We start from the raw sequence: 25244 nt of genomic DNA, 5'->3' as shown, positions 1-25244 counted from the left end.
AAAAAGGCCCTTGCAGGCTGCCTGCACCTGCTCGGTTGTATCATCACCACGCGCAGGTCATGCGGTTCATCGCCATGGTCCGTTGCCTATTTGTCATGTACGTCTGTATGTACTTAGAATGGCGCACATTCGTCTGGCCGACTCAGGTGCGTCCACGTATTTGCATTCGAGAATGGTCAGCACCTATTAGACAGGCGATATTTGAGGGCTTCGCTTATGCCCGTCTATCCACGATGCCAATGCCAATGCCAATGCCAATGCCAATGCCGCCCACGAGGTACATGCAGCGGACAGGTCCCGACAGTGTCATTGGCAGAGGGAGCGCAAGTAGAGCAGAGGTATCTCATCGTGCTGCTTGCCGTTGCTGCAGTTGCCGCTGCAAGGATTCAGCTCTAGATGTTTGTTGATGTGCCGTGTCGTGTCCCGTTTAGGAAATGGCCTTGGGCTCCGTTTTCGAGGGCCAGCTGCTGGTAGTAGTGCTTTTTGTTCGCCTCCGGTTTCCTAACACGCCAATAGGACTGCTTTGGGGCTTACAGAGTGGTGCCATGATTGGCTGCAGGCGTCAGATCTTGCAGACACTTAGAGTAGTGCAGCTGGCAGTGCTCCGTTCCTAGTACGGAAGCTCTCATGTTGTGGTTCCTCTCCGTCCATGCATCTCCATTGTTGGGTATTACTTGGGCGCCTTATGGGCCGCATTGGGTTGCCACTGTCATCCGTCTCGGGTTGTTCGCCTTGACGGAGTGGCGGGAGAGGCTGGAGAGCCCAGGAGTGTCAATTGTTGCTACAATGTTTGCTTGCCCTCTTATGTGTAACTCATCAGCATAGTACAGGTTAAGTCGCCGTCATACTGTAAGTCGATTCCGCTTGCAAAAGGACTACAAAGACAAGGCCGGGCCTTGGACTCGACACAGAGTGCGGAGCAGCGACATGGGAACATGGGCAGATCCTAAAGATTGATTGCTGCTCCATAGCATCCACAAGACAATTCTGCACAGTTGTGTCATCGGTCCGCCACGTATCGTTGTGATGGAGCCATAGCAACGGTCGACATTTATCCACCAGGCCTAAAACCGCCGCTGTGCATATATCACTTGACGTAAATAACTCTTTGCGGTGAGAGCCCTGTAGACCGCCTTGGGTCCTATCAACTTGCTCAGATCAGCTCCATAATATTGCATGCCCGGACAGGGTGGCAGTGACATTACTCGTTGCAGCTGTGTACGAGTACAGTATCGTTGGGGATCAATGTTTCGCGTATTGTTAATCTGTCCGTCTGTTCATCCTGTTTCCGGAAGAACCGAATCCATGGATACTTTGGATAATTCGTTGCTTCATCCTGAAGCATTGGCCCGACTGTACGGAGTAAACCGGGCACAGTTGTCGCGGCAACGCTCTAGATCCGATTGAGATATTGTGTGTGCCTTCGACGCTGCATTTCAGGGCGAGCTACCAATTGAACCCTTCTTTTTTTAGCGGCCGCCGGCTAGCGCTTCTCGCATTCCCCAGAATTAACGGCGGCGAATCAGTTGCTCTGGTTGTGAGCGTGTGAGTGCCGTACCAAAATCTGGGTTGAGAGGTGTGGCGCCGCTACGCCACAAGGTGAGATCATCGCCTGCCGCCTCGCGTCACATGCCGAGCTTAACCTCAACCTCTCCTGGTGCTATCGCCATCACTATCGCATCATCCGCGACATGAGATAGTGGTGAAAGTAAAGCGGCAGCGCTGGCCAGCTCATCACATGCTATGGATGATTTTGCGGCAGAGTTAATGGCCGCCGGCCGCGATGAATCACCGGAGCGACCGCCGGAGCGAAAGGCACCTTCAGAACTGGATCCATCGACGGCGTCGCCTCAGCGATCCGGCTTGCGAAGCGGCCTTGCGGCCCTCCGAGAGAAGGCGAACATCCAAGATCGCCTAGTAGAAAAGTGTGTATATCGTTTTCAAGGAGAATAGCAATGCTAATGATGTATCGCGCAGACTCCTCCAACAAGTCATCCCGGATGAAGACAGCCATGGCGCCGAGGTCTCCATATCGGCAGACGATGGGGCATTCCCGCAGCGGCCTGGCTTCAACCTCACCACCATGTCCAACAACTTTCGGCGATTCAATGCCCGTATTGGCGTAGTCTTCAAGTTCCAGGCTCGAATGACGCGTATCCTGTCCTGGCGCAAGCCCTCCCACACGTTGTCTCTACTCGCCACCTACACCTTCGTCTGTCTCGACCCGTATCTCCTCTGTGTCCTGCCAATCGTGGGAATCCTCCTAGGAGCCTTCATCCCGGGATTCCTCGCACGGCATCCGGCGCCACCAAAGGGCACTCTGTCGAGCGAGCAGAGCATGGGCTATTCTCCAAGGGGACCTCCACTGGCACCGGCAGCGACGGTTCGGCCCGCTAAAGAGCTGAGCAAAGACTTCTTCCGAAACATGGGCGATTTGCAGAACTGCATGGATGACTTCTCGCAGGGGCACGACATGGTGGTGGCGCTGCTTGTGCCCATTAGCAATTTCAGCAACGAGGCGCTCTCCTCGGCCGTGTTTCTCTTCCTCTTCGCTGCAGGCGTCTTCATGACTATCGCTGCGCACATGATCCCGTGGAGATTTGTGTTCCTCGTAGGTGGATGGGCCGCCATCGTCTCTGGACACCCTGCAGTCGCTCGTCTGCTAGCCGCCACGCGTGAGGAGCACATCCAACCGAGAGAAGAGAAGGCAAAGACGTGGATGGACGACTGGATCGCAACCGACGTCATCCTCGACTCGGCTCCGGAGACGCGCGAGGTGGAAATATTTGAGTTGCAAAAGGATTCTGGGGCAGGCGAGTGGGAGGCCTGGCTCTTCTGCCCGTCGCCGTACGATCCCCTGTCGCAGCCTCGCATCGCTGGCGAGCGGCCGCGTGGCACGCGCTTCTTCGAGGACGTGATGCCGCCGGAAGGCTGGGAGTGGAGTGAGAAGAAGTGGGCTCTGGATCTCTGGAGCAGAGACTGGGTTGAGGAGCGCATCATCACGGGGGTCGAGGTCGAGACGGAAGGGGAGCGGTGGGTGTACGATATTTACAACGAGCGTGAGGAGCGCACTGGCGTCGTCGACCAGCCCGAACAGGCGAGCGGCCGAGCAGGGGCGATGCCGCATATGAGCTGGGAAGAGGGCGAGGATGGCACGGGCAAGAAGGGGAAATGGAGGCGGAGGCGGTGGGTGAGGCTGGTGAAGAGAAAGGTTTCTGTGGCTGTTTCCGGATCACAATAGCATCTTTTTAATTCCATGGGCTTAGCAGGAGTTTATTTTAGTTTTTATTATTCACTGTATTCACATGAATCATCGCTAATGAGCCAGAGTCGGTACACGCGTGATGATGCTTATTGTACAGGTTGATGATGCGGTTTGATTACGCTAGAGAATCAGACTGAGCTGATTGATATGCAATTTCTTACCCATTTCGGGAACCCAAGATAAAAAGAAAAGTAAATGAACAAAATGAAAGTCATAACCCCTTCGCTTTGGCGCCGATGCGTTGTAGATGCTCCCTGAATAATTTCGTATATCATTAACTCCCCCCTTCATCTCACAATGGCATGACTATGCCCCGCTCACGACGGTATGGTCATCTTGTCCAGAATCTTGTAAATGCCAGCGGCCCTGCCGGACTCATCGTCTAGCTCCGCGACCATCTTGCGGGCCCTTTCGATGAGCGTGGCGACGACTTGGCGGGTATATTCGAAGCTGCCCTTGGTCTCCATGTAGGAGACGGCGTAGCGCTTGACCTGCACGTCTGTGGTCTTTTGCTTGAGTATGTTGACCAGCTGGAGGTCGACGGGGTCGGCGCGGATGCTGTGGATGACGGGGAAGGAGAATTTGCCCTCTGTCAGGTCCTCGCACATGCCCTTGTTGTGGCTGTATTCGCTCGACGAGAGGTTCATGTAGTCGTCGCGGATCTGGAAGATGAGGCCGATGATGTTGACGAGGGGCACGCAGTCGATGGCCGAGCTCGACTCTGCCTGCATCAGCTTGATGCCGAGGCGGAACAGGCCGCCGGTCTTGTTGCCCACCATCTCGAGGTAGTCGTCTTCCGTGGGGCAGGTGAGGGTGTCTCTCCAGAAGAGGTCCATGCCCTGGCCGCGATGCAGATTAATGAGCTCCTCGGCGAAGAGCTTGATGCCGCTCTGGTTGCCGAGCTTGACGAGCTCCTGCAGCGCAGCAAAGTATATGTAATTTGCGGAGTTGATGGTCTGGGCCACGCCGAAGATGTTGTGGGCGACGGGGAAGCCGCGGCGCAGCTCGGAGGAGTCCTGCACGTCATCGACGAGGAGCGAAGCTTCATGGAGCATGCCCACGACCTTTGTGATGATCTGGAGGCTCTCCGGAGGCACGTCGAGGAAGGCGTTGAAGGCGGCGATGATCTGGGAGCGAAAGTCCTTGCCCGGGTGGCTGACGACATACTCAAACGGCCCCCGTACGACGTGCTCCTTTTCGTCAGTCCATGTGCCGCGACTCCGAAAGTCAAAGTTCTCGTGGGCAAAGCGCGCGACGTCGGGCGGCGCCGAGGGGTTGAGTTGGTGCTGCATGTTGAGCTCGCCGTGGTTTGCTCTCTTGCTGCTTCTCCGAGGCGGAGGTTGAGGGTGCAAGGGCCGCTTCGCCATTTGTTCTGGGCGCTTCCCTAGTTTGGAGCGCGGGTCCAGCCACTCGGCTTCGTTCTCAAGCTCGATTAGGGGCTCGGCAGCGGGAGCAGAGCCGGAAGCGGAAGCGGAATTGGAAGACTCCAGGCGTGGGAGGGACGAGGCGAAGGCGCTTGCAAAGGTGAAGCTCTGGCTTTGGCTCTGGCTCTGGCGCTGGCGCTGTCTCCGAGAGTGAAGACGGCTACTGGACTTCCTGGGAGGAATTGCGCTGGGCGAGACGGTGAATTGGGAGTGCATCGTTTCCCAGAGGCGGATTATGGTTCTGGTCTTATACTTGGACGCTGTGGCGCCAGCTGAGGGCCGTGGAGCTGGTGGAAGTGGCGGGGTCTGGTGGTTGAGGTCGAGGTGCGGAGTACATGTGCGTGTGCATACCGCAAGTTCGGTTCGCTTGAGTTCAACTGGATTACAGGCGGGGTTCAGTGATTAGAAGAGATGTGATAGTTGGCCTTTGGTCCTATCAGACGACGCCGAACCGCAGAATGGGGATGCTGTTAATGCATGTTGGTGCACGTTGGCTGCAGTCAAGAGTTTCGGGAAGCACCACAAGGCCCAGTATCAGCCCGTTGGTCACCGGTTTGCCGGTTCGATGATGAGTTGGCCGAATTTTGTTGCCTGCTGCTGCATACGCGGTCCGGTGAGGCTGGAGATGAGGAATCGCATCAGGATGGAGCGGATTCGGTGTGACGGGCTGGAGCCTGGCTAGCCAGAGTGTATTCATTGGCAGCCTGATGTTGAGTTGAGTCGATTGAGCGTGTGGAGGGTTGTTTCAAGCTTGTGATATCAGGCAGTTGCCAAAGGCCATCCATATCAAGAGTATCAAGAGTATCAAGAGATATAAACTGAACCGCGGCATTTGATGCTGAGCGTCCATATCAACGCTTGTTCTGACCTAGTCTTAACAAGGGATGGGCTCTTCATGTCAACTGGGTTCTTGGAAAACGCGTCAGAAGGCAATTGGTGCAGAACACGATCGACGGCGTGGAGCAGGGCAGTGAAGCGAGCTGGCGAGCCGGGCTATGGAGAACGGGTAGGACATGATGGAATCCAATGGATCTGATCCATCCGTACCGACATGTGGGCTCGCTTCCAGCTCTAAGCTCAGATGGTACGAGTAATACGCCATTGCAGAATCGAGTGCGAATGGCCTTGCTTGCCGCTTTGGCTCAAAATGGCCTGATTCTATACGCATGTGTATGTGCGATGATGCATGTGCCTTAGTAATGATGTCTGGGGTCTGTGATGGAGACTGAATTGTTCGCGTATTGGCATAGTACATATAGGTATGCATGTACGATACCGAGCAACATGCATATATTCCCCCCGGATGTTACCATAATATTGTGGAATGCATGTTGACGATTGCGATTGGCGGAGTATAGAATTGGATGCTCGTATGGACAATCTTATTGTTAGTCATCCAATCTCCAGCCATGGGGCGAGCATCTGGACATCAAAATGTCTGGTCGAATCAATCATACCAGCACCTTGTTTGCAAGGTCCAGGGTCCCAACGCCACAGGTGCAATTTTCGTCGAGTTAAATGGCGTGCAGCCGTCGGCGCTGCAAGCACTGCGGTTTCAGGGCCTGGCCATGTCCCTTCGGCGCTCCCGCGAAGCGCTAGCAGGACATCACAGTGGAGCTTAATCACTGTCACCCCGCCTACAGGCTGCTGAGCTCTCCATTGCTGCGTGCTTGTAAGGCTCCCGTCTCCCTGGATGCTCGCCGTTGCCGGGGAAATGAGCGGCGGCAACCACATGATGGCTGAACCAGCCCGCTGGAACCTCTCGGCAGACGCTTTTCTGCCGTTGTCTTGGTCATTGATTGACGCAGTGGCATTTCTCACCACCTCTCCCTGCTTGTTATTCCCCTCTCTCTCTTTTCATGTTGTTGCTGCCAGTCGTCGTTTGATACCCCCAATGCTTTATACCTTCTCTTTCGTCTTGTATTAACATCTCTGCGCCCGTCCTGGCACTCACTTTGCCAGCAGCCTTCTGGACGCCAATCAACACTTTCGTTTTCAAAATTAACTGCATCCCACCTCCCCACTCACTAATAAACAAAGCAAACAAAAGAAAAATAGAGGCCTATTTTTCGTTTCCTCCCCAGAAATTCTTTAGATTCCTGTTGCTGCTCCTCTCTACCAGTACAGGATCAGCCAGTCCTTTTAACCAAATAGCTATACCCGCCGCTAGCGATTACCGAGATCACCATATCCGCCCCCGATGGAAGCTCTCCTGTCACTCGCTTTCGATAACCTCTCCTCCTACGATGGACCCAAAATCCGCAAGGGTTTGCGTCAGGTAGAGGGCCTACTGGCACAAATCTGCTTGTCAAACGCTTCTTCAGGGCGAGGACGATCCTCTTCCCTCTCTTCGACTGTGCCCAACGACGACGACGATGCCTCCGCCGCAGCCCCTCGCAAGGACCTCGCCCAGCTCACCCAGGACCCGGCCTTTCGCGAGTTCTTCAAGCTGCAGGAGGGATTCGAATGGAACGTTGCCATGCGCCTGATCAGCACGCTGGATCGGCTCATGGCCAAGGGCAGCGACGGCCAGAATGATTTACTCATTCTCAGTGCGCTGGACCTTATTCAAGGTGTCACTTTGCTTCACCCTCCAAGCAAATCGCTGTTTGCGCGGGAACAAAACATGAATGTAAGCTATGCCCACGAGGCCTCTGTGATCAATATCCAAGCTCACCATATACTCTCCTCTTTGGCAGCTCTTGTTAGATCTCCTCGAACCCTACAACTGCCCGGCGATCCAGTCTGCCACCCTCTTGACTCTCGTCGTCGCTCTCATTGACACCCCCAACAACACACGAACTTTTGAAGGGCTCGACGGCCTCCTGACCGTTACATCTCTCTTCAAATCGCGAGCCACCTCTCGTGAGGTCAAGCTTAAGCTTGTCGAATTCCTCTACTTCTACCTCATGCCCGAAACGCCCTCGACCCCCCGCGCTGACCAGCGCGAGTCTGTCTTCCAGCGCAGCCCCTCGAAGCTTGTTGGCGCCTATGGTGTCGACGGTAGGAACGGCCGCAGGCGCGCCAACAGCAACGGGGTCACGACGCTGACCACCGCGGAGAAGCAGCAGCTGCTGAGTCGCCATCTTAGTAGTGTGGAAGACTTGGTCAAGGACCTGAGAAATTGCGCGCCCTTTGGCGGCATCGTATGCTGAGCTGGTACCAGCATATGAAGCAACGGACGAGGACAGAAGGAACGTTGGGATTCTCTTTTCGGTTTTGTTTTTCATTGATCACCATTACCATCACCATTTCCCCCAAAGCATCTTTTCAATTTTCAGCACATCACTTTCTATTCTTCTCTTTATACCCCGAGCTAGCCTCTCTATTGGGTGTGGGGGGTTGTGGCGTTCGGGATCTGCAGTCACTTACATGAAATGGCTGCGAGCATACAAAAGATTATTTTGCTTTTTTTGCTTTCTTGTTTCCTCCATTACGATGGAGGACTTTTCAAGATTTTCATTTGGACGGTATCGTGTACTACCAGACTAGGCGTTTTACTCAATAGACGGGCATATAAACCAAAACATTCCTTTCTCCCTGAATGATTAAACCTATCCATCAGCCTTCAAGGGTGCTGACCTTGGCCTGGATGAGAACTTGGATTCTGATCTGGGAACGGGGGACTGGGCAAGGGGCTGGTTATATCCTGATCCGGCAATGGGGGGCTGGGCATGGGGCTGGTTGGTGAAGGTAGTGGCCATAATCCTTCCGACCCGTGCAACTCAAATCGTCCGTCCGTAGTCTCTGGGGTTCGGAGGTCCGTCAAAGCCATGCTGCTAACGCCGGACTTGGGCGACAAGACTTCGGTGCCTTGAATTTCCATGCGCTGTTCCGTCGCAAGCTCGACGGGATCCGGGGCGGATGACGGGGACCTGACGGTGCCTGCGTCAGTTACGGCGCCAGACGGAGTTACGGAAGATACCAGTGTCCATCGTTGTTGCTGCTGGGCCTGAGGCGACGTCGCTGCGTTGGCCATGGCGATATCACCCGGAATGGCGCCGTTCGCGTCTCCAGATTGTAGGGAGGCGTCGTTGTATACGCGGTTTTGCGCCGCCGCTCTTCGTCTTGTGAGATAGAACCACACGGCTGCCGCGACTATGAGGCCGCCGCCCACCACCGCGCCGACGGCAATACCTGCTTCCGCACCGGGGGAGAGGCCCCCGGACGATGAGGAGCCGGAGCCGGAGCCAGAGTCGCTGCCCGCCTCGAGGGTGCTAGTCGGGCCTCCGGTTGCGGTGGAGCAGTAGGCCGACCCTGCGAACGAGGTGCATGTCTGGCCGTTGTTACAGCAGCCGTTGCCGTCCGCGCACCGGAACTGGCTGGTGGTGCAGCCGTCAGCGACAGGAGTGAGGCCTGGAGGCGGGGCTGTCTTCGCCGAGACGCAGTGCCCGCCAGCCTGGCAGTTTGAGTCAAAGGGGCAGCAGTTGCCGCCGAGGGAAGAGGCGCAGAGGTAGAAGCTCGTCTGCGGACACGCGCGGCCGCAGCAGCCGGTGAGGACGGTGGTGGTTGTTCGTGTGATGACGGGTTCTTTGGAGGTTGTCTTGGCGGCGGATGAGGTGGATGTGATGGTGACTGTGCGTGTGACAGAGCAGCGGACAGCGGTAGCACCGCAAGGGTTGTCTGAGGAGCAAGCCTGGCCGATTGCGCAGCATCTGAGCTGGTCGGAGGTGTTGACGTAGCAGTAGCTGTTGTTGTCGCAGCAGAGGTCGCCGTGGCCAGTGTCAAGGCCTGTGTATTGAGGTTAGCAAAGCGAAGTTTTTCGTAAAACAATAAAACAGAACAAAAATAAAAGCGGCAATTGTCATTGAATCTTGTAACTGGAGAGAGAGAGAGCGGAGTCGTGTCTTCTTACAGCTGTGAGCGTTGTCGCCGCAAGCTCCCTCGCGCTTGAACAACGGATGCGACCTGTCGACAAAGTATCGCGGCGTCAGTCCCTCGGGAACGATTTGCACAGCGGCATATCGATCCCTGGCGGCGCTGGCAACGACGAGGCCGCAGAGCGGGAGCGTGAGGAGGAGCCTCATCGTCGGTTGGGCGACAAGAGCATCCTTTCCCTTTCTCTTCTGGTTTGATTTGCGCTTTTCACTGCTGCTCGGATCGGATGCTCCCAGCAACACGAATCGATTCTTCCGGCAGGAAATAAGAAGAGGATGAGATGAAAGAGGAGAGACGAAAAGTGCGGCCTTGGCAATTGCTGCGCGCAGCCTTGTGGCCCCGTCGTGCAAGGATTCGTGGATGATGGATGGGCTAAAGGACCCCGATATCAGCCCAGCGGCTCATCCATGCATGCCGCGACGCCGTCCCGGGCAAATCGTCCCCATTGAGAAAGGCACCATTGTCAAGGAAATAAGAAATGGAAGAAATAAGGCCGAACGGGCTGCATATGGAATCCATCCATCCAACGCTTTCGTCTAAATAAAGCCAAAGGATGCGGTGAGCAGTCACGCTGCGTTGCTGCTGGAAATGGGGTTCTGCTTCGGTCAGATTTGGGGCTCAATCGACGGAAACTCGGCCTTTTTGGCGCCCCCTCCCCTTCCTCTTCGATCAGAGGATGCTGATTGTGGATGAAAGGCTCAATCCGCGGGTGGATGCAGTTGGGGGCGCGTTGTGGATGCGACTTCATTTATTGTTGCATGAACGGGCGTCTGTCCTGGTGCTGCCCCCCCGCTCCGAGACTCACGAGACGCTTTTGGTCAAATGGGAGAGTTTTAGCCATGGTTGCCGAATTTGTTTTTGGACGAACCAGATGTGCTCAATGATGATTAATGTTCTAGGAGTGTTTGGGAATAGGTGCACTGCTACGGCGATGCGTGTTAGGCGATTTAGGCGCAAGTGCTTATTGCGAAGCTCCAAAGGACAGACATCACAGGCTCCAACAAGTGTACTCGTACGCAAGTTCCAGTCTTTTTTTAACTACTAGCTTACACGATACAACACAAACATAGAACCCATCTAACATGGCAATTTTATCATACAAATGTCAAAGCGCAGTAAATCCATCCTGGTATAATCCAAAGTCCCTTACTCTCTTGCAACGCCTCTCTCCGCGCAGAACTTGTCAACCTCCTTGCGCAGAGTCTCCCTCTGCCGCAGCGCCGCCTCCATAATCTCCTCGGCCACCTTGCCCAAGCCGTTCTTGTGCTGGTCCTTGGTCTTGTCGTGCACGTCCACCATCTCCGCCAGCACGGCCTCCAGCTGGTTGGGGAGCCAAGTGACGATGGGGCTGCCGCCGGTGGCAGTTGGGTGAGATGTCTGCTTCAGGATGTACTCTCTGGCGAAGCACCAGTGGCGCCAGCGGAAGTCTCGCACCTCGTTGAGGATCTGGATCCACAGGCTGCGAGACTCGCGGAGGAGTTCCTTCTGCTCATCCGACTCGGGCTCGCCCTTGTAGCCCAGGGCATATGTCTTGAGGTCCAGCTCTTGAGAGCGGGCCTTGACGTACTGCAGGAAGGTCTTGTGGTTGCTGGGACGATACTCGCGGAAGTCGTTCAGGATGGCGGTCAGAGGCGTATTAGGCATGGGCAGCTGCAAGAAGTTGTCCATGAGGGGCACCATGGAGTCGTTGGCGCCAGACTCGCCTCGGAATGACATGGGCTTGTTGTCGTAGAGGCTTTCATAGACGACGCCGTTGGGGAACATGGACTGGGCCGTGATGCCAAAGATGAAGGTGCGGAAGCTTGTGTAGTCTCTGGGACGAGACTTGCCCCACATGGTCTCCATGACGGCGTTGATCTTCTTCATCGCAGTGACAATGTCAGAGAGTCCTTGGTTGAAGGACTTGCGTCCCTCGACGCTGCCGAGGCCAGCGGCAGCCTTAGAAGCTTCGTCCAGGCAGCGGACTGTGGCCGCAACGAGGGGGCCAGAGTTCCTGACCATGTCGATGTGGACAAGAACGAAGCCGGCCTCGGAGGAGGTAGGGTCGAGGCCGTGCTCGAAAGCACGAATGAGGCGGATGTTGTCATACTCCAAACCCCTGGAAGGCTCCTCAAGGCGGTAGTTGTAGAGCGCATAAGAGCCAGCATACTCCATGAAGGGCATAAAGCCAGTGCTGATGATGATGGGTTAGCGTGCTTGTACTCTTAACATGGTTTATATGACATGCGACTTACAGTTCGGCGCATCGAGCAATAGGACGAGCAATGTTCTTGGGAAGAGTCTGACGTCCCAAGCCGTATTCCTCACCCTTGAGGAAGCGCAAGTGGCAAGGCTCAAGGAGGTATGCCGAGGCGAGGAAAGAGTAGTCTCGGTACAGGGCGTTCATCAGGGGAAGGTTGCCCTTGTAGAGATCCATCTGCTCAGTGAGGTCCGGGAAGCTAGTGTCGACCTCATCACCAAGCTTGCCATGGGCAAGGAGACCGGGCTCGCCAGACAGGGTCTTGACGGGCATGCGCTGGAGGATGGACTCGAGCGCCTCGAACTCCTTGGGCAGAGTGACAATGGGGTCTGCGCGGGGGAGGAAGCCTCTGGTGGTAGACACCATGAAGGCAGGGAGGGAGTTGTCATCAGGACGGGCATCTGTGAGGACCTCGAAGGGAGGGACGCTTGTGGCGATGGAACCCATTGTGTAGATGGTGTGATATAGGGTTGGAGATGGAGAGATGGTTGATGTGGCGAGGTGATGTGAGAAGTGTGTAAGTGGTTGACGGTGTAAGTGATATGGTATAAGGGGTATAACAGCTGACTGAGAGGCAGTCTGCAGGGCAGTGAAGCCAAGGAAAGAGAAAAAGTGGTAGGAAGAATAGGTGGCAAAGAGTTCGAATTGCTCTGTCGAGTCTGAGTGTTCCGGGAGACTCTCATCGTCAGTCCGGGTCCGCGCCGCCGCCTAAGTACCCGGTGGCCGGAATGGATTCCGGCCACTGGGTGGGGATGAGGTCACGACGCACGGCGGCGCGAGCGGGTCGAGACTCCTGCTGGAACTGATAGAGGAAGGTGTCGGAGAGCTAATCGCGTAACTTCACGTAACAGAAACAAACGCGCGCCGTTATCTCTCGTCTCAACACCGACAACCGGGCAGATCAAGGGGGAAGCATGACCAGCGAAGGCGTTGCTGGGCCGTGTGTGCTGGACGTGTACACGTACTGTCTCACTTACATGATGCGCAGCTATCTATTAATACTATTTACTGTATACTGTAGGTGTAGAGGCACCAAAGGTTCTCCTATCTATGTCTAAGCGTATAGATATGCATGTTCAACAGCATATAAACCGTGAGTGAAACATTGTCTACTCTCCCCTTTCTCGCTCTCCCTGCAGAGCCTGATAAGCCCCGAGTAAGACAAGCCATTCAGTTTTTGTGGGGGAGGGGCCGGCCTCATTATATCTCGCCCCACAGGCTACCGATTCTGCCCGGCCTTTTTACTGGACCATTGGCCGGAATCATTCCGGCCACAACGAGATCGGACCCGGCCCTTGCTCTCTCGAGTAAGCCAGGTACAAGCTGCCCATAGTTCTGTGGCGCACAGCAGAGGTATCTCGAAAAGTGGGCGGGTTCCGTGCAGCCCCCGTGCGCCCTCCGGGGCTCGTACAGCACACAAAGAGAAACACTAAACGTAACATGGTTTCGGGAGTCGGTGATTAAGCGGGAGCGTTGATTAATGGAAAAGATGTGATTCGTTCGTTTAGAATCGGGGTGGGATTAAGCAAGCTGCGGGAGAGAGAAGATTTTGCTTGTCACACGGGGATGTACATTGTAATCATTACAAACAGGAATTGAAAAGCAAAAGAAAAGAAAGAAAGAAAGAAGCAGAGGAAAATATTCCGTACATCTAGTAGTGTGCATAGACAGAAAACAAAGCGCCGATCCAAACGCCGTTCGTGATGTTTCTCCCCTCCAGTTTTCCACCCAGGTCCTCCCTCCCCCATCATCCCATTCTCCTGCTTATCCTCCTCCGGGTACATCAAGCAGCCCTCCGCAGGGTTCTGAACCCACTCGCGGTAGCCGATAGCGACAAGTGACGGATGCTCGCTGAGGCATTGAAACCCACAGGTGTAATCATAGGCCGCCCCTGTTCTGCATCAAGGTTTGTCGATGACAGGTTGAGAGGCTGGACACGATCACCGCTCAAGGTGGTTCTCGGCAGGGCGGCGCTCGTCGTCCCATTAGCAAAGGGAATCATGGCCTTGAACTTGCTCTCCTAGTCTGAGGTTAGCATTGACAGCTGTTTGAAATGACTACTTGAGGACTTACCTCTGCGGGATTGGATGGGAACGCGGTCACGGTAACGATCCCCGGGGGCACTATAGTCACCGTTCGTGTGATCCGAGTCGTCGAGGTGACTATCGTCGTGAATTTATCGTCAGATACAGCTGAAGCATCCATATCAACGGAAGACTCCTTGAACAAGCCCCCGATGATGGCTGCTGTAATATTGATCAGTGTCCGAACTGGGGTGATAAGAGAGAAGCCATTTCTGATTCTGAAACTTACTTGCTGGAGCGGGTTTTGACTCCCGTGTTGTCACGACTAGCTTTTCGGGATTGGTAGGCGCTAAAGGGGCAGAATTCTTGGAGGCTTGTCTTGCAGGCGTAGATCCTAATTCTAGAGAAGAGTCAGCGTTGGCTAAAATATTGTAGATTTCTTGTTCAAGAGCCTGGAGCTTGTCGAGGATAGTCCCCAGTTGGTCCTTGGAAACCTCGATTGCGGTCTCCTGTATCTCATCTGATGCACGGGCGGCAATCAGCTTCGGAGCTTGGTGAAAATGTGATACATCGGCAGAGATTTGGTGAACGGGCTTGTGGTTTGGGAGAGATGGATGATGATGAGATGATCTTCCGTGGTTATGGTGGTGAGCAAGACCCAAGGCGAGCCCGAGGAGTGGAAGGTGCTCAAGAAGAACCATGATGAGTGTCGTCAAGTTTAACTGTAATTGATATCCACACAAATAGCGAAGTAGTTGTAGTGAATCGAATTGACAATCGTCCAAATCCAAAGACTTTATGCCCATGATATATCTTGTGAGTGCAGTGGGTCGTTGTGAGGAGCAACACATTCCAGCGGCTGCGATGGCGACCAGACTCCATTGTTGCGTGCCCCTGGATTCCAGTCATCCGTAACGGTGCATTGAATGACACGATGTCTCGGATGAAGCAATTTAATTCTCGATTTGTGATTCGTTTTAGTGGTTGTGTATGATGGCTGGCATAGAGCACTCCGTACACTCGTTTCTTACAAATGAAAGGCCATGTGGCGAGTCAGTTAATTAATCATATCTAGGAAAGAAGCTCCATCTTCATTTTATATATCTGCCTTACAACAAGTGATTATCGGCTGTGTGTATGACATGATCTTGACATCAGCATCTTGGCCTCTAACGCCAAATCAAGCCGGATACTCGATCGTAGCAGGCCTCATGGGCTATGCTTTGCTTACAATGAAAGCACAAATGCTTCGTTTGATTGATCGAGCACGTCTGACGCTCTCTGATATAGTTTACAGTTCTCATACCGAGAATTACGACACATTTCCGGCTACATGCAGGTGAGACCTGCAATAATCTAGAGGGAGCTCATACATGAATGTTCTGCAGGGACAATATGTTAGTTTCCGACGCCCTGGTAGGTGACTGAATCGTCGGATCATGTCGATAAACACTTAACTGCCGATAATTCGTTGGCAGAGGACAAATTTACTCCTCATTACCGCATATTGAACCTGGGAGACCATTTACGAAAGAGAAATGGAGGGCATAATTGAAAATTACTCAGCGCATCAGATGACGTCGGCAACTTCTCGCAGTTTGGGAAGCGCGGATGGTGAGATGTCGTCGGTAAGTTCGGACTACGCAATAGAAGCCAGTGGAATAGATGGAGTCATCCAGGAAAACAGGTTGGTTGCGTGTCTGCAAAAGATGATGCGACCGACGTCCTGTAGGTACCTCCTTGGTACCCCCGCTTAGGCGATGCAGAATGATCATGTCCCCGAAATAAAGCCATCCTGGCGGGATTCCATTGCATCTAGCTTCAAAGCTATACCGATACCAAAACCCAAGATTTGGAAAAACACTGTACGGAGGCAAATTGGGCCTCGATAGCTCGAAAATGGCGCGGGCAGTCATCTGGATGCTTTCCGCCTTAAAGCCTCATAGCGCTGCGACCGTTTGGCAAATGCTTGGCGCATCTGGGAGATGAGCAAAGGAAAAGGAATTAAAGTCAAGTTTCATCGCAGTCGGGATGAGATAAGGCTCGCTGCGAGGGATAAAGGCACATGCACCCATCCCGGGTTTGTGCCCTCTGAGCGCGCTGTTAATTGCTGCCGAAACCGAAATTTGGCGACGTCTGCTTGTGATTGCCAGTGGGACGCCGGCTTCGGTTAACTGGAGATGGCTGGGATAAGCCCGTTTTTGGCGGTGGTGAGAAAGAAGGGCCAAAGGATCCAATGCGATGCCCAAGGCGAACTTGGGGAAAATCCCCAAGGCTGTGCTGTATTCTGCTGTACCCTGCTGTACTCTGCTCGCTGAGCTCAACGCAAAGGTACAAAGGAGCGCTCCAACCGCGGCCTTACCTAATCCCTCGCGGCCTATCAGACGCTCCCAAGAGCAACCTTTCCCAGTCCGTCGCAGGGCTAGCCAGACTAGCTCTTGATTGGCCTGTCGGAGGCTTGGATAATGCGGGCAAAAACAAAATAACTGCTTGAGCTGCCACCTAAAATCCCAAAAACGCCCCCTTCGGGACTGGCCTGCCTTACGCGCTAGTCCGCTTCAGGGTCGCCACTAAGCGCGGCACCTGAATCTTCCACCCCTCGCCCTTTGTGTTGGAGCGTCACGGTCCTGACGAACAAGAAACCTCTGGGCTGCCCGATTTTTTGCGTTGTGCGCCGCCGCCCTTCTGGCCCGAAAAAAAAAAACGAGGATGAGACCAAAGCCCCGAACCTTACGAGACAAGACCCCAGAAAATGAAAATCCCTCCGCCTCCCGCCTCTTTTTCCCCCCTCGCCTCTCTCTCTCTCCGGCCGCGATGCACCTGCGCTCATGACATGACACTATCACCGCCGGCCTGCTAATATAGTCCAGAGTTCCAGAGTTGCCTCTCTGCTGCTGCTCCACGCAAGGCCCCCAGACCCCCTGACCACCACGCCGGATCACCACCAACCTTAGGTATTAGCCCATCGCCCGTGGTTCAGAGCACCGCCAAAAAACCTGCGCGGCCTTCCCGTCATCCTCCGTATTTTTGCTCCTCTCCATCATCACCAGCCATCTGCCATCACCACCGCTGCACCCGTCAGCATCGCTCCACCGCGCCATTGCCGACGCAAAATCTTTCATCGTCGTCGGGCTCGATACCATCGTCGGGCCGCTTGACCATCGGCACCACCAAACGGGCTTGCCTAGCCCTGCTCGCTCGCCGCTCTTGCAGAAAAATCCCAATTTCCTCCGCCAGACGCGATGCCTCCCTCCAAGGCAGCCGACGGCCGACGCAAATCGGCGACCAAACACGGTCTGCTCGTCACCCTCAGCGTGCCGCCGGCCCTGCTACGCGACCTCTTTCCCTCGGTGTCTATCGATGAAGGAACTCAATCCCCAGAGTCCAAGAGCTCCAAGGAGAACTCGGAAATCAAAGAGTCGCCGGCCAGCCCCAACGCGCTGGTTGTGTCTACAGCCGCCTCCAATGGCGACAACGCATCCGACTCAAATGCCGCTACCCCGGCCGCTGATACCACGCCTGCCCCAACGCCAATGGGACCCCCCGATGGACTGAAGAAGAAGGGAGTCAAGCGCTCTGCGGCTGCTGCAAATGGCACCATAGACGGCATACCCAAGCCCAGAGGCAAGCCGGGCCCAAAGAAGAAGCCCCGATTGTAAGTTTACAACCACCGCTATACTGTTCCACAGTATCGACTCTTCAACTCTTCAACTCATGTACTAATTTTATTGTCTTATTGCAGGGAGGATGGCACTATCGACCACAGCAGTGCAGCGGCTCGCCCGTCTGCCCATAAGCTTGGTCCCAAGGCAAACCAAGGAGCCATCAACGCAGGCCTTCGAGCCCTCGACCGGTCTGGCAAGCCTTGCCGAAAGTGGGCCAAGGGCGGCTTCAAACTCAAGAGTTTTACGGGCGTTTCCTGGGAAATACCAAGATGGACTGCGCCTCCGCGAACCAACCCTGGATCCAGCGCTGAAGACTCTGCTGCCCCGTCGGCTGAGGGTAGCAACAAAGAGAACAAAGAAGAAACCGGAAACGAAGGCAACAGCGTTTCCAATAGCAACAGCGGTCCTGACGTCGAGATGCAGAGCGCGCCTAGCATCCAAGACTCGTCTCCAGCACCCATTGCTGTGGCGGCGGCATCATAGCGCTTTGCTTCCAGTTTTTTTTCTCTTTTCTTTCCTCACTTTGGGCTCTCGCGCAGCCTACATTTTTCATCTACTTGTTTTGTTTATGACATTGTTGCCTCTTTTACTTTTTTTTTCCTTCTCTTTTTTTTCCCCGTGCTACATGTGGCACTGTTTGTTCGAAACCTAGAAAAAAAAATACTGGGCTTGGGTTCTGCTTTCTGTTTCATTGGCTCCGAGGACGGGACACTCGGGTATCTTTGATAATAGCCTGTCTTTTACAAAGCGACTCTGCTGTCGCTGGCGTTGGCTGGGGGAACATTCTGCCGGTCCTCGAAGGATCTGCGCAGGCTGGAGTATCGGGATCATTGTCGGCGTAATTGCATGTATGTAAGGGTATGCTCAGGGTTCAAGAGTAGATAGGTTGGCATTGTTGGCCGGCTGCGGCAATACAATACCTTTCTTTGTGGCTTATTACCGTCGCTGTCTCCTCTAGTAGCTCTAGTAGTTGACTCTTGTGAACAGAAGCGGTGAGGACACCTTTTTATTTTGAATGTTGAAATTGCTCCAGGCTGCTGCAAACAGGTTGTGTTACGCTACATAGGGATCGGTGGATAGGCTGGCAGCTCTGTGCGATCTCATGTCTCTGATCTAAAACATATCCAAGACGACGGCATCATTGCCATGAGAACCACAGGCCGACATCCGCCGGTTCAATTTCTCATCACATTCACATTCTGCAATGCGTTTGCACAGCAGCGAGATGAAATAGCACTGTCGGGATGTGCCTCAGCCAATATGGGCTCCTTGCCTGACATCCAGCTTACTTTGCGCCGGGGGTGAGCCATTTATCGAACACTTGTTCACACGTTCTTGGCTCAGCTGTCGATGGGGTGGCGTCGTGGCCAGGTAGCCAGCATTCTTCCTAGTTTCAGTTTATTCCTTTACTCGGGTTTAGCTCGAGTTGCATCACATTATCAGTCATAATTATTTTTTTTTAGCCCTCTTACATGCCACGCCGACGGCTGATCGCCTTTTCGGGTCTCTTGTTTTGCATGATTTCCCCTGCATTTGCGCCCGCGACGTGGTAACTGGAGGAGGGGTTTGCTTCAAGTTTTATTCATGATTGAAAGTTTTGGTGATTCATTGTTGTGTGAGTTGGGATTTACTTGGTATATGAGAGCTTGAGATTGCTGGTTGCGCTGCGGACGTTGGACATCGCGTGCTCGTGCGGCTTAGTCATTCGGGTGGCGGACTATGCCAAGTTGAGATGCCATCATAAGGCGGAGGTGGCTGGTGAGCTGGCAAACAGCTGAAGCATGTGCTTTACTTGCTTGTGGCAGGGAAAGGCACATGACCTTGATGGTACTCGTAAAGGGTGAATCTCTATGTCGTCTCTCAACCAAGCAGGCAGGTACTTGCGCCTATCAGATTTGCCTTTGCCTGTACTTTGTAAACAAGTTCTCATTCTCCCCAAGAAAGCCACCCGGTTGATTTTATATAATCCTGCCCACCCCACTATCCAAACCTTAGTCCCCATACCCGTCATACATGGAAATCTCACGGCTGTCGCCATTGTAGGCACGGATGGCAACACGTCTGGTGTCTGGATGTACTCCGGCTGGTACAGAATACAGCCGAAGCAAGCAACGGAGCTGCAGATGCCGGCTCGGATAGAGGATGCATGTACATACAGGCAGGCATACACGGCGCAGCACATGTTTAGTACCTGAGTTGATTGGAAATAAATGAATGTCTCGGGCCGCTGTAGCATTCCATGTCCCCGTGATGCATTGCCTGAAGCTCAAGCTGCTACCAGCATCCGATCAGCGCCAGAAATGCGCCGCTCCAGGCTCAAGCGAGCGCTGCCCACCGGCGGCTCCACTAACAAGACCCAAGTGATAGTGCTAGAGCGTGCATGACAGCGTCTCGACGTGGTTTGATCAGTTGCAACTCCACCCGATCAATGACAACTACGACGCTCCCGCCCAACAGCAGAGCCAGCTCGTCGAGTCTTTTGCAGCCCTCCGCCTCTGCTCCCCTTGAGACTTACCAGAGCCATTGCTGCCGTCTGGGCTCCAGCGCCAGCTCGTTTTGCAAGGCGGCTGCTACCAGCCTGTCCGCCCGCTTCGCCGCTCCCCCTCCCTCGATACGCCGTTCTCTCGGCCGGCCGATCTCTCTTTGCCTCCTCTGATACTGCACATCGCCAGTTGGAATCCTCCCTCCCTTCGTGATTGCGCATCAAATCCCACCTCCCGCGTCATTGCATCCCTCCAGCCATCTGTGTACGGCCTTGTACACCGACGCCGGACCTGGAACGAGTGGCGCGTTGACTGAAGCTAGTTGGAAGCTGCTTCAGTAGCTGAGCTGCTCGCTTGCCAGGCACGACCCCCCCCCCCCCAAACCCTCTCCCCCCCTGAGCCTTTGCCTGTCCCTTTCCCTTCGTCTCTCCCTTTTTTGCCTCGTCATGTCTAGTCCGGAACCGCATGGCTCATCTGGTTTCACAGACTCGGAATCGTCTGCTGAATCCCTCGATTACCAACATCAATATACGTCCACCCACGACCCCGTTCCTCCCGACGAGGGAGGCAGCTACAACTTTTATACGCATCCCGCCCGAACATCCGTGCTAGACGCCAACGGTGAATTGCTCCTCGATCCCACGCTCCCTCTTGTGCCTGCGCCGGCCGCAACCTCGACTGAAATGGATAATCCGGCAGCTCAGGGCGACATGGCCAACGTGTGGAGGCCGACCGGCAGCTTGCCGTCCTTTTCTCGAGCATTCGACATCTTTTCTGTGGATTCCATGGACGACCGGTTCTTTGTGCCATCGTATCTCAAGGGTTCGACATACGTTCAGAAGCTGGAGGAGGTGTACAATACCAAGCTAGAGGCTCAGAAGGAGGGTAAACGGAGCAAAGGGAATGGGCAGGATCTCAGCACTTCGGGTCTCAGCACGACACCCCTCCCTCCTGGCGCACATAGAGGCATACTGCACACCGTCCTGGAGAGAACGCCGTATGATGGCGACGACAGTCTGGCGCCTCTGCCAGTCCACTGGAACCCTGGTGATATGTGGGCGTCTCTAGAGGTGACACCAAATTTGCTCGGGCTCAAATACACTGGACCCAAGAGCCACCATGAGCGCGACCATGAGGCTAGTGCTATTCGAGCGGATAATTTCATGCCTCCTCAATGTGGGATATACTATTACGAAGTGCAGATTATTTCGGGCAAACGAGACGAGTATGTTGTTAATAGACTTTTCTCCCTTTTCCTTTTCCTTTTCAATGCGGATCATACCGTTGATGGACATATCGCTAACAATGACACTTAGTACGACGATTGCGGTTGGATTTTCTACCAAGAACGCAGCATTATCACGGCCTGTCGGCTGGGAGCCAGAATCTTGGGGATACCACGGCGACGACGGCCGGTGTTTTACAGGCCAAAACATAGGCAGGCCTTTTGGCCCGGTGTTTAACAGCGGTGACGTTATCGGGTGCGGAGTCAACTTTCGAGACCACACAGCATTCTTCACCAAAAACGGACGGATGATTGGTACGTGTTTGCGAAATGTCCATGGTGCCACCCGCGTGTATGTAATAACTAACAAGGCATGCTTAAAAACAAATAGGGGTCGCATTTCACGACGTCACCAGGACTAATTTATACCCAGCCATCAGCTTGAAAAAGCAGGGCGAGGAAGTTTCAGTCAATTTTGGGCAGTCACCTTTCGTCTACAACATTGATGACATGATGAATGTACGTGCGGAGGCCACCTTTGCTTTATAATATCTCGGCGATTGCGCAAGAGAGCGCTAACACGAGGTGTAACAGGAACAACGAGAAATCATCCAAAATGCCATTCAGTTGGCAGACACTTCGCAGCTCGAGCCAGGCATGAACGAAACAGATCTCATTCAAGCGCTGGTGCTGCAGTTTCTCCAACATGATGGCTACGTGGAGACGGCTCGCGCTTTTGCAGAGGATATGAAGCTGCAAAAGGAGGCCTTGAACCTAAATCCGAACGTCACTGTTGACGGCCTTAACATCAAAGACGATGAGGATGCAAACAACAGACAACGTGAGTCAACGACGCCCTTTTGCTAGAGTGTGTCCCTTGTAAAGTCTTTGTTGACACTTTGATTAGGAATTCGGCGAGCGATACTCGACGGAGAAATAGACCAAGCGCTCGAGTATACCAATACGTATTATCCGCAAGTTCTCCGCGACAACGAGCAGGTATACTTCAAGCTGCGATGTCGCAAGTTCATCGAGATGGTGCGGAGAGCTGCCGAGCTGAGTATAAAATACGACGCCAAAAGGGGCACTGAGCTCGGTCAAGAGATGGACCTGGATGTTAACGGCAGTCACGGATGGGGAGACAACATGGAGACAGATGGAGGGGATCATGGCGCGGAGCTGACCAAGTTGGAAAATAAGATGCTAAGCTATGGCCAGGCCCTGCAGGCTGAGTTTGCCAACGATCCCCGGAAGGAGATTAGCAAGTCGCTGAATGAGATTTGGGCCTTGGTGGCATACAAAAATCCGCTTAAGGAGCCTCAGGTCAGCCACCTGCTGGATGGAAAAGGACGAGTGACGGTTGCCGAGGAGCTGAATTCTGCCATCCTATGTGAGTTTTCCTCTTCTTTCATGCTTTCGAGAGTACATCTAACATGGGCCATTTAGCATCGTTGGGAAAGTCATCACGAGCATCACTGGAAACGCTATACGCGCAGACCAATGTGCTGCTAGAAGAATTACGAAAGGATGGCGGACCAGGAGCATTTGTCTCGCTACAGGATGTGGTAGATAGCATTCAGCAGTCTCAACAGGTGTGAAGAAACGATACCATGGCTTTTTTTCTGCTGGGAGGTCCACCGGCAGAGCGATTCACATTTTTTTCGTCCCCGTTTCAACTTGCCCCTCATATGGCGTCTCGCATCTTTGGAGTTTTGGCACTAGGATGGTTTTCTATCTCTTCCCTGTTCCTCTTCTTTTTTCCCCTTCTCTCTTTTTCTAAACTTTGTCTCTTCTTACCCCCCTCCCCTCCCCTCTTTCATTATTTTTGATTGCTTTAGGCGTTTAGATCTAGGGAATCTGGTAGCAAGCGGACGCAGTGCGTTCACCCCGTCAATGGGGAAATAGGCACGGGTCAAACTAATGGCTGATACGTGGTTACGGCGTAGGAATCCTTGGGTCTTGTTGTATAAGCTAAAGGCGAGGTGTCATGATGGGTGAGGCGAGCGGGCAGTGTTGATGTCTTGGGTTAGGGATGTTTGAACTTGTCACAAGATAGAGCCAAGGTATTATTGAAGGCGAAGGCAAGAGTTTAGTTGATTTTGTGCTGTGATGAGCAAAATTTCCTTTTGTCTTTCCCTTATTTCCTTCTTTGGAGCTTTTCTTCTTCTTTGATTTGAATATTTTACATGAGGGAGCATTTTGTTCCTTTATTGGGAGAACATTTATTATTGTACATTGAAGGGGTGCTTTAATGTTGGTTTACTTGTTCCCCCTGTGCCTCAGGCCAACACCTCTCATATAGCCGTCTCCTGTGCTCTACCAGATTATCAAACTTGGCCAGGCATTGCGCCAGCGAATAGTCGTCGGCCCAGCCAAACGCCTCGTCCAGGATCAAATACGTGTAAGCAAAGACCTCTGCGTCGAACAGGCCCGGGCCGGGCTGGCCAAAGAACCAGTCGTCGCCGGCGAGGAGGGCGGAGAGCGAGCGCAGGGCGTCGGTGGCGTCTGCGAGGAGCTGGGGCGGGTCGATGAGGGCGCGGCGGGTGGTATTGAGGATCTCGTCGGTGGCGGCGTTGCGGAGGGTGTGAAGGGAGGGGAGATGGAGGATGGGTGAGGGGGGGAGGTAGAGGGATTTGAGGAGGTGGGTATTTGAGTTGTGGAGGTAGAGGGCGTAGAGCTTTTGATATTCGGTTAGCTGACGAGATTTCTTTTGATGGATGGTGAGAGGAGAGAGGGGATATACCCATGCGGGACGAAGGCTTTGTAAGAGAAGAGCTTCGTAGGCTTCGGTGCGGGAGGGAGGAGAGTCGGGCAAGGTTTCCCTGGGGGAGTTGTCTTTGGCGTAGCGGTGGATCTTTGCCCCGGTGAGGGGGACTGTTGGTTTTGTTACGGCATTGCTGCTGGGGGTTGTCGTCGATTCCTTCTCGGATGTGGGTGTTTGTGTTGTCGGGGGGAGGAGAAAGGGCAATGCGCCGGAGGGGGAGGCATGGTTGTTGGAGGGGACGAGATGGACTTGTACGCCGGCTATGCGGAGGAATGTCTGTTGAATCAAACGGTGTTAGTCAAGATATCCGAGAGACTTTGACAGCAATTACATGATGCTTGCCCATTGGGAACAATTGGACTGCGGCTGTATATGCTTACCTGCCACTTCAGGCACTGGGGATTGAAGCTCGGCCGGCCGCTGCGAGCATCCTCCAGCGTCCGCGCAAAGACGTACAGGCACGGCCGCGGACGTGTTCTCTCGGGGGCTCGCTCGGGCAGAGATTCGGCAGGGAGGGTGGTCAAGGGGAACAGCTTGAACAGCTCGCGGACGGGGGCCGGAACGGCGAACCAGCCGGGGCGAGACGGGGGGCCGGCCATGTGGCGGAGGAGGGGAAGAATCTCCGGGGGTTGATGCTCCAGATGCCGAGTGAGGCGGGGTGTGCGTTTCTGGAGAAGGAGCAATTGGTTTCAATACGAGAACCCCCTCTTTTTTTATTATTATTTCTCCGTTCTTGGGGGGTCCTTTCAGTTGGTCGATGAGACGAGGCTGAGGCTGAGCACCAGATGGCGATTGTTCGCTTCCACGGAAGAACAATGGCAGAACAGAAAAATAGGGCCGAGCTTCTAGAAGTTCCCCGGAGGCTTGCCTTGGGTTCGGGAGAAATCTCGGAGTAAAAAAAAAATAGTTGAAAGAATTAGGCCTGTGACGTTACAGAATGGGAACTCTCTTTTCTTTTCTGTTGGGGGAGTGGGGCGGCACAACGGAGTGACGGGCGCCGAGTGGGGTCCAAGGGTCCATGTTTGGAAGCAACTCTGTTTTTTTGTTCCGATTTCTTCTTGTTACAGTACGATTTACAAGGTTCGGCATCTTTGTTTCATCTGGTGAGGGTTTCGGGCAATTTTTGGGGGCGGGCTGCGAGAGTTTGCCTCGGTGCTGGCTGTGTACAGTATGGTCTAATCCTAATGCTGCAAAAAGCTACGGGAGGGCTGTGTGTCGAAAGCTGCTAGTGCCATTGCTGGCTACTCTGCATAAGATATCGTGATTGTCGAACACGG

The 25244-nt window shown here is 53.9% G+C and overlaps 11 protein-coding genes across 11 annotated transcripts; 4 read left to right on the top strand and 7 right to left on the bottom strand.

Moving 5' to 3' along the window:
- Positions 1-1743: 1743 nt before the first annotated feature.
- On the top strand, positions 1744-3241 carry TRIVIDRAFT_32214 (uncharacterized protein; the record flags this gene model as incomplete). The annotated part of the gene is made up of 2 exons (XM_014104220.1): positions 1744-1925; positions 1978-3241. The coding sequence occupies 2 exons, from the start codon at positions 1744-1746 to the stop codon at positions 3239-3241; spliced, it is 1446 nt and encodes a 481-aa protein (XP_013959695.1).
- Positions 3242-3264: 23 nt separating this feature from the next.
- On the bottom strand, positions 3265-4905 carry TRIVIDRAFT_229633 (geranylgeranyl pyrophosphate synthase; the record flags this gene model as incomplete). Its single annotated transcript, XM_014104626.1, has 1 exon — positions 3265-4905. The coding sequence occupies one exon, from the start codon at positions 4903-4905 to the stop codon at positions 3583-3585; it is 1323 nt and encodes a 440-aa protein (XP_013960101.1).
- A 1967-nt stretch (positions 4906-6872) lies between these two features.
- Positions 6873-7844, top strand: TRIVIDRAFT_72603 (uncharacterized protein; the record flags this gene model as incomplete). The annotated part of the gene is made up of 2 exons (XM_014104219.1): positions 6873-7321; positions 7389-7844. The coding sequence occupies 2 exons, from the start codon at positions 6890-6892 to the stop codon at positions 7842-7844; spliced, it is 888 nt and encodes a 295-aa protein (XP_013959694.1).
- Positions 7845-8400: 556 nt separating this feature from the next.
- Positions 8401-9656, bottom strand: TRIVIDRAFT_167727 (uncharacterized protein; the record flags this gene model as incomplete). Its single annotated transcript, XM_014104217.1, has 2 exons — positions 8401-9420; positions 9545-9656. A coding segment is annotated over one exon (267 nt), but the record flags the coding sequence as incomplete, so codon positions are not given.
- TRIVIDRAFT_127983 (uncharacterized protein) lies at positions 8690-9656 on the bottom strand (the record flags this gene model as incomplete). Its single annotated transcript, XM_014104218.1, has 2 exons — positions 8690-9420; positions 9545-9656. Coding segments are annotated over 2 exons (843 nt in total), but the record flags the coding sequence as incomplete, so codon positions are not given.
- A 1057-nt stretch (positions 9657-10713) lies between these two features.
- TRIVIDRAFT_32953 (uncharacterized protein) lies at positions 10714-12253 on the bottom strand (the record flags this gene model as incomplete). The annotated part of the gene is made up of 2 exons (XM_014104216.1): positions 10714-11740; positions 11802-12253. The coding sequence occupies 2 exons, from the start codon at positions 12251-12253 to the stop codon at positions 10714-10716; spliced, it is 1479 nt and encodes a 492-aa protein (XP_013959691.1).
- Positions 12254-13589: 1336 nt separating this feature from the next.
- Positions 13590-14531, bottom strand: TRIVIDRAFT_62163 (uncharacterized protein; the record flags this gene model as incomplete). The annotated part of the gene is made up of 3 exons (XM_014104215.1): positions 13590-13826; positions 13880-14052; positions 14120-14531. The coding sequence occupies 3 exons, from the start codon at positions 14529-14531 to the stop codon at positions 13590-13592; spliced, it is 822 nt and encodes a 273-aa protein (XP_013959690.1).
- A 2544-nt stretch (positions 14532-17075) lies between these two features.
- On the top strand, positions 17076-17978 carry TRIVIDRAFT_119862 (uncharacterized protein; the record flags this gene model as incomplete). The annotated part of the gene is made up of 2 exons (XM_014104214.2): positions 17076-17485; positions 17573-17978. Coding segments are annotated over 2 exons (816 nt in total), but the record flags the coding sequence as incomplete, so codon positions are not given.
- A 630-nt stretch (positions 17979-18608) lies between these two features.
- On the bottom strand, positions 18609-19176 carry TRIVIDRAFT_62161 (uncharacterized protein; the record flags this gene model as incomplete). Its single annotated transcript, XM_014104213.1, has 4 exons — positions 18609-18694; positions 18785-18882; positions 18968-19048; positions 19127-19176. The coding sequence occupies 4 exons, from the start codon at positions 19174-19176 to the stop codon at positions 18609-18611; spliced, it is 315 nt and encodes a 104-aa protein (XP_013959688.1).
- Positions 19177-20032: 856 nt separating this feature from the next.
- TRIVIDRAFT_79322 (uncharacterized protein) lies at positions 20033-24884 on the top strand (the record flags this gene model as incomplete). Its single annotated transcript, XM_014104211.1, has 8 exons — positions 20033-21203; positions 21295-21518; positions 21595-21722; positions 21798-22044; positions 22111-22593; positions 22650-23880; positions 23947-24246; positions 24351-24884. The coding sequence occupies 6 exons, from the start codon at positions 20425-20427 to the stop codon at positions 22799-22801; spliced, it is 2013 nt and encodes a 670-aa protein (XP_013959686.1).
- Positions 22743-24884, bottom strand: TRIVIDRAFT_85265 (uncharacterized protein; the record flags this gene model as incomplete). The annotated part of the gene is made up of 3 exons (XM_014104212.1): positions 22743-23880; positions 23947-24243; positions 24348-24884. 3 exons carry the CDS (start codon positions 24564-24566, stop codon positions 23452-23454), a joined length of 945 nt encoding a protein of 314 aa, XP_013959687.1.
- Positions 24885-25244: the final 360 nt, after the last annotated feature.

Source organism: Trichoderma virens, assembly GCF_000170995.1.
Source record: "Trichoderma virens Gv29-8 chromosome Unknown TRIVIscaffold_3, whole genome shotgun sequence".
Classification (NCBI taxonomy): domain Eukaryota; kingdom Fungi; phylum Ascomycota; class Sordariomycetes; order Hypocreales; family Hypocreaceae; genus Trichoderma; species Trichoderma virens.
Note: the sequence above shows the minus strand (reverse complement) of the source record. Positions and strands in the feature narration are given on the sequence as shown.